Raw genomic sequence first — 7768 nt, forward strand, 5'->3', positions numbered from 1 at the left:
TTTTAGCCTTATGAATGAAAAAGATATCTTATTAGGTAAAAGACTTAGTCAAAGTAGGGGCAATAAATTTCATCTCAGAATATGACTAGAATGAATTATAATGTAGCTGCAGTGTCTACCTGATCTTCCAAGGTCAAGAGCGACAGAAACTGCAAACAACTCAAATGATGAAGAATGCTAACAGTAGGCGTAACCATAAAACTTTACATATAACTAACTTTATATTAGAACTAATATTATGAATCATGTAGCAATTAGTAAGCTCTAACCTCCTTATGTATCTCCATTGATTAGTTCAGTAGGAAATATGAGTAACAGAATTTGTTAGGGATAGCCATGAATATAATGAATAACAGAATTCGAGTAGTCCTTAGAGATAAGCAAGTCTGAGAAATGTCTGAAAAAAAAAATTATTAACTTTGGCATGTGAATTAATTGGATACGCTGTAAGATCCCAAGGCCTGATAATTATGATGTCTCGTAAACATCATGAGGTCAGGGGGAACTTAGGGCTGTCCATAGAGGTGTCCATCCTTGATCAGGTGGTTCACAGGATTGGATGCAAATATTAAGGGGGAAGGAACAATAAAAATGTTGCATGGAATTATTGTAATGTGAAATGTATAAAATTGCTGTATCCACTGGGGAAACCCAAACGTCATTGACCTCTCTTCTGATCTGAGCTGTAATTAAGTGGGTGACCAGGCCCCATATGAAATCCAGAGGTCTTTGGCCTCTCTTGCATAAAGTTCAATTGTACTTCTGAACACAGAACTTGAGGCTGCTTTGTGATATCTCCAACAGCAACCAGAAAAGGTAATTTATACCTGAAGGCAAGAGGCTGAGCTGAGATGTTAAATTAACACTTTGCATCTATCTTTACCTATGAAGCAGATGCTGCCTGGGCTGTGATGACAGAATGAAACTTTGTCACTAGCAGGCTTTAAAATTAATAGGGATGAGGTACTTAATGTTGATAATGTATTGGGTCAGTTGAGAAGTATCCAAGAATATTTTTTGAGTTGATTTATTATTGTCACATGTATCTAGGTATAGTGAAAAGTTTTGATTTGCATGCAGTATAGGCAGATCATCCAAAGTGCATAAGAATATAGAACAGAGCGAGGAATACCATGTAATTTGAAAAGAACAGAACGATTGTACGATATGTAAAAATAAAATCTGCTGTTGAGAACTTGCATAAAGTCACCATGCTTTGACGCCATCTTGGATCAAATATCTTGGCTATTGATGGAAGTGAATGTGGAAATTGTTGAGACTGTGGAAATAATGTTTCAGTATTCAGTGGTGTGGTGCCAGATGATTGAAGGATTGCAAGCATTAGGTCTTTCTCAAGAAAAGTTGGAAAGGTATGCCCAGCGATTACAGACTAGTCAGTTTAACGTAGGTGATGGGGAATCTTCTAAAAACAATTATTTGAGATAATGGTCACAAATGATAATGGATAAACATTGGTTGACTCAGAAAGTCAGCATGGAGTTTTTAAGGAAAATCATATATAACTAACGTGCTGGAGCTTTTTTAAGAGTTACCAGATTGGGTAGATGAGGGCAAAGCTGCTGATGTAGTGTACATGGACTTTCAAAAGACTGACGATGCAATGCTGTGTCATCATGGCTTTGTCAAGGGGAATGTCATGCCTAATAGATCCATTAGAATTCTTTGGGGAGGTAACAAGCAGGTTATACAAAGGGGAGCCAGTGTACTTGATCTAATTGGATTTCTAGAAGGCCTTTGACAAGGTGCCACACAGGAGGTTGCTAAATAAGATGTGTCCATGGTTTTAGGGGTAAGGTATTGACATGGATAGAGGATTGCCCAACTGCAGATGGCAGAGTGAGGATAAAAGGATCTTTTTCAACATAACAGCAGGGGATTAGTGGAGTTCCAGAGTAGTCAGTGTTGGAACAACTATTCACGTTATATATTAACGATCTGTATGAAGGAACTGAGGGCATTGTTGCTAAGTTTGAAGGTGACACAAAGGTAGATGGAGGGACAGGTAATGTTGAGTAGGCAGAGAGGCTGCAGAAGGACTCAGGTAGTATAGAACAATGGGCAAAGAAGTGGCAGATTAAATATAACATGGGAAAGATAGGTTATGCACTTAAGTAGGAAGAATAATGGTGTAGACCTTTTTCTAAATAGGAAAGGCTTCAGAACTCTGAAGCACAAAGGCACTTAGGAGCCCTAGTTTTTTAAAGGTTAACATGCAGGTTCAATTGGCTGATAGGAAGGTAAATACAATGTTTACATTCATTTCAAGAGGGGTAGAACATAAGAGCAAGGCTGAATAGCTTTCTAGTGAGAACACATTTGGAATATTGTCAGCAGTTTTGGACTCTGCATCCAAAGAAGGATGTGTTGGCATTGGAGAGATTCCAGAGGAAGTTTACAATAATGATCACATGGATGAAGAGCTTGTCATATGAGGATAATTGTGGACTCTGGGTCTGTACTTGAAGGATGAGGGGGAAATCTCATTGCAACTTACAAAATGCTGAGAGGTCTGGATAGAGTGGAGGTGGAGATGTTTCCACTCATAGGAGACAAGAACCTGAGGATACCACCTCATAATGTACTTGTGTCCTTTGAAAAATGGGTTAAGAAAGGCAGAAAATTACCTGTGACAACTTGAAAGACAGCTGACAACAGGACTAAATTACGAGAAGCTATTTGAATTGTTTATTGATGGCAATGGCATTGGTGTCAGTATTGCTTTACTACAAGATGATATGGGAATCAAATGGCCTATCAGTTATTTTTGCAATCAACTCAAGACATGTGAACAGAAATATTCAACAGTGAAGAAAGAAATGTTGAGTCTTGTGTTGGCTCTACATTAGTTTGAAATTGGCATGGTGGCTCAGTGGTTAGCACTGGTACCTCACAGTGCTAGGGACCCAGATTCAATTCCTGGCTTGGGCAACTGGCTGTGTGGAGTTTGCACATTCTCCCTGGTGCCTGTGTGGGTTTCCTCCCACAGTCCAAAGATGTGCAGGTTAGGTGACTTGACCATGCTAAATTGTCTGTAGTGTTAGGTGCATTAGTCAGGGGTAAATGTCGGGGGGTGGGTTGCTCTTCAAAGGGTCGGTGTGGACTTGTTGGGCCAAAGGGCCGCTCTCCACACTGTAGGGAATTTAATCTAATCTATATCACCAACAATGTGGACAAATCTGTTATTTATATGGACCATAATCTTTTGATTTCTTCAGAGAAATTTCAGGCAGGAATTTAGTTGTTTTGGTGGAGTATATTCCTTTAGCTGTATAATTTAAAAATAATTCATGGACCTGGAAAAGATAGTGCTTTAGAGAATGCTTTATCAAGAGCAGACATGAAATAAACTGAGTGCTGTGATTCAAATAGACTTAAAATAATGTGGGAAACTCATTAAATGTTTAATTTCAATATATTATTAGTGCTAATGAAAAGGACTTAAAATTGATGGGAAATAAAAATACCTCTTCAAGATAACATTTCTTTTTGGAGGGCAAGTGTGATGAAAGGTATGTGATTTATTTTTATATTTTATCATTTTTGAAATTTGGGAAATATATGAGACTTTGTTTTGTGTGTTTTAAGTTTTTTAACATTGTGTTTTACAGTTTGGTTTTATATTTTTATAGTTCTTTTTTTTCTGTTGTGTAATAAATATGTTTCAGTCTTAAGAAAGATCTGTAGCTTTGTGCATCAATTTTTCAAGGAATAATCATTGTTACCTAAAAGAAATGATTTATAGAATCCCTACAATGTGGAAACAGGCCATTTGGCCCAACAAGTCCACACTGGCCCTCCAAAATAACCCTCCCAGACTGCTCTATATATACTCCTCAGCTAACCTACACATCCCTGAACACTATGGGCAATTTAGCAAGACCAATCCACCTAACCTGCACATCTTTGGATTGTGGGAGGAAAGCGGAGGAAATCCAAGCAGACAAAGGGGAGAATGTGCAAACTCCACTCAGGCAGTCACCCAAGGCTGTAGTCGAACCCAGGTCCCTGGTGCTGTAAGGTAGCAGTGCTAACCACTGAGCCACTGTGCCACCTGATCAAGCCAGATTTCAGTCTGGGTTCTGACTTGCCCAGCACTACCATAAGCTGGGATCATAATGGGTATCCATTAAGGTTGCATCCTCTGAAGGTATATTGTTAGGCTGAAAGTGCCTAATGGATTCTTTAAAGTCTGACCAAAATGAATACAAGGTGTGCACTTTGATATACAGCAAATTTATTCGCTTAATCTAATTTATATATATGCAAACTAATGAGTGAATCTGTTAGCTTAAACTACTTTAGATACATTCATCAAGTGAGTCTTCCTGCCTTATGCCCCTCATGGACTCCTGGATGATGGCTAGGTCTCTGAGCTCTATCTCACTTTCTACCCACTGGTTCACAAACCCCAGTCCAATGGTGAAAGTCCACAGACCTGGCCTTGCGAACCCCAGTCTGATGGTGACAGGCAGCCTGAGCTGGGAAAAGTTTTCAGTATTGATACTATTCTGAATTTGAGGTGGTGTACTGTGTTCCCATTTGTGCACCTTTCCAAGCATTCCTTTCTGAAAAAAGCAGGTCTAGCAGTCTCTGTTCCAAAACAGACAGTTTTACATTAAGTCTCTTTTGCACGTATTTCCTTCAATTGCTTTTTGCCATGTCTCATTAACCCATAATGATTAACCCTTAATAATGTGATTTGGAGATATCAATTTTAAGGTTGACATAACAGAGGGCAATGGCTTCCTCCTCACAGTTGGAGCTGAAGGTCTGGCCCTTGCCTCTTCTTGGCCAGTTGACTGGAGGTCATTATCGTGTGCACAAAAGAGAGGGAATTAGTGATCAAAAATATATAACAGATTGTGGAAGTCAAGCGTGACAGGGCAGCACAGCACTGCATGCTGAAACATACAGGATTGGATGGACACTGCAGTCATCTCATTCCTATATAAGCAGTAGTGCTCTTCTCCATCAACTAGAGAATATTCTCTTTGCATAGAGTGATGGAGTGAGGTGTCGGATGTATGCTATAACCTCCCTAACCCCCTCCCAATTACCACCACCATCCCTTGCTGTTTTTGGCTTTCTTGTGGATCAATTTTTCTTGCAACAAGGAAAAGGGAGAGTTTAATCATGATGGAAGTGGATGAAAGAGGTGCTAGTGGTGAGACAGGAGGAGGACACGTATGAGATTCCCCAACTGAGTAGGAAGCACAGAGAACATTTAAAAGGCATCTGGATGGATATATGAGTAGGAAGGGTTTGGAGGGATATGGGCCGGGTGCTAGCAGGTGGGATATCTGGTCAGCCTGGACAAGTTGGACCAAAGGGTCTGTTTCCATGCTGTATATCTCTATGACAAGGATGGTTAGTTGTTTGGGAGGATGAGGTGGTGTGAGCCGTTGAGTGGATATGATAATTGCAATAGTTGAGAATTGCAGTCCATGAGCCTCAGTAAGATGAGTGTGCACTGACATAGTTAGAGTGACTGGTGGCTCTGTGAATGTGAGATAAGAATTAGTAGATGCCAGCACTTACTGTTGCGGAGCCCACAAGGTCATTGACCTCCTTCCTGCACTGCTGTGCATTCCTTTTTATCTGTGACACAATCCTAACCCAGGCTGCTATCTCAGCCGAGGCAGACTGGGCCTGGTGGCGTGGCTTATTATGGCAATCAACAAGATGGAACACTGCCCACCTCTCCACTATCCCACCCATCACATCCCTGCTGGCGGAGCAGGGTGCAATCTTTCCGTTCTAGGCTATTTTTATCAAAGTCAAGGAAATAAGAGTTTGCACCCTAGATGTGAACAGCTGAACATGAATTTTGTTAGTGTAGTGGTCTATTTGCATCCAGTAACATCTCATTAGTAGCTAAATTGTGCCTAATTTATAAGTGGTTTTGTGTTCTTCCATATACTAGATAGAAACTGGATAGCGACAATTCCTGACTTGAAACTTAGAGCAGGTGCCTGATGGATCCAACTCACCACCTACTCCTGCAGGCCTCCATCCTGATCACAAGTAATCCTGATAATGGTCATTCGCTATTATAAATTGATCATACTCAAACAGTTCTGTGAACAAGACATCATTACAGGCAACCGTAACAGTCTCAATATTGGGCCACAATTCACAATGAATTGATAAGATTCAATGATAAGATGTTGTGCTATGCTGGGCATTGGAGGAAGAGTAGCACTCTCTTAAAAAAAGATCCTAACATGGTGTGCCACCAAGGAAAGTTAGCTTGTGTAGCTTGATTCTTGTAGCCACAGTTACAGTGACAAGTCAATCAGACAGGCGATAGTGTAAAGAAGCAATGTATTTACGAAAGTATGCTTCTACTTGCACTGAGCTGTCACTTGTGCCACCTATGTACCCTCTGTTCATGTGACCTGGGAAGGACAGTTCCTGGCCTGCAGTGCCTGACTTGGTGCACAGCTTGGCTTTAGATGTGGCACCAGGACAGGTAATTGCAGAAGTTTCGGCAGTGCCTTCTACCAATGCTCAGCAATGGATAGTGGGAACAGGCACCGTGGAGGCATGGTGCATCCATAATGAAATTAGCCAGTGGAGAGTTGTGTGAAGAAATCCTCACAAACCCTTCACAAAACTCTCCAAAACCGCAACTTAGCTGATGTTTGGTAAAATTCAGCCCATTAAATCCAAATGAATGCTTGTTAGAAAACATGAAAGAAAAAACAAAATAGAGAAGTTGCAAAAATCTTAGTGAAAGCATTTCCAAAAAACATTCAAATCATCAATTTAGTACTAAAATATAATGAATAACACTTTCCCAGCTTTACTGAAATTTGCAAGAAATATCCGTGGTTCGCCGAAGAGGAAATGAAAGAAAGCTATGCAGACACACAGGATGTTAACTTCATGTACAACTGAAGGAAATATACAGAACTAAATCTTCACAAAGATTTCAGAGAAGTGTAAGTTGTATGTGTGACATTTTCTTTCAACATCTCTTCAGCTTTGACTCACTCAAGTAACATTATCTGTCAGAGTCTGTATTCTTCCATAAAGATTGCTGTTGGTACTATTTTGCACCCCTTTGACTTCTTCTCCATCATCAGTCGTTGGACTTTCCTCCTTCACGGCTGTTTCTCGACCATTTCCATATTTGTATTCATGTCAATGTTTATGTTATCAAAACTCTGTTGGATGTCTGAAATAATACTTAGTTTGTCAAATGATTCTTCATACAAACTGGGCGGGGGCAGCAGAAATTGAGAAGTCAGTGAAGGTTCTTTCAGGTACTGTACAAAAAAAAATGCATTTAAGGGTAATCACTCTCAATTCAGCAAAAATCAGCATAATTCCAAAGAATATAATTGATGTTGCACTTTTGTGATCATTTACTGAGATTCAGTGTTCAATATGCTGGAATTGAACTAACAACGAATCCATTGACAATAAATAAGAAGTTCGGAGTTCAGAAAAGGAGAAAGTGAGGTCTGCAGATGCTGGAGATCAAAGTTGAAACTTTATTGCTGGAACAGCACAGCAGGTCAGGCAGCATCCAGGGAACAGGAGATTCGACGTTTCGGGCACAGGCCCTTCTTCAGGAATGAGCAGAGAGTGTTCAGCAGGAGAAGATAAAAGGTAGGGAGGAGGGACTTGGAGGAGGGGAGTTGGAAATGTGATAGGTGGAAAGAGGTCAAGGTGAGGGTGATAGGTCGGAGTAGGACGGAGGCGGAGAGGTCAAGAAGAAGACTGCAGAAGACTGCAAGAA

The 7768-nt window shown here is 40.4% G+C and overlaps 1 protein-coding gene across 1 annotated transcript in view; it reads right to left on the reverse strand.

Annotated features, from left to right (window-relative positions):
• Nucleotides 1-6771: 6771 nt before the first annotated feature.
• Nucleotides 6772-7768, reverse strand: part of LOC122555370 (interleukin-10 receptor subunit beta-like) — a 22092-nt gene continuing 21095 nt past the window's right edge. Inside the window, exon 7 of the mRNA XM_043701308.1 lies at nt 6772-7292. Coding sequence (XP_043557243.1) covers nt 7128-7292 — 165 coding nt within the window. The 3' untranslated portion in view covers nt 6772-7127. The remainder of the gene's footprint in view (nt 7293-7768) is intronic.

The sequence above is a fragment of the Chiloscyllium plagiosum genome, chromosome 12 (genome assembly GCF_004010195.1).
Source record: "Chiloscyllium plagiosum isolate BGI_BamShark_2017 chromosome 12, ASM401019v2, whole genome shotgun sequence".
Taxonomy (NCBI): Eukaryota; Metazoa; Chordata; class Chondrichthyes; order Orectolobiformes; family Hemiscylliidae; genus Chiloscyllium; species Chiloscyllium plagiosum.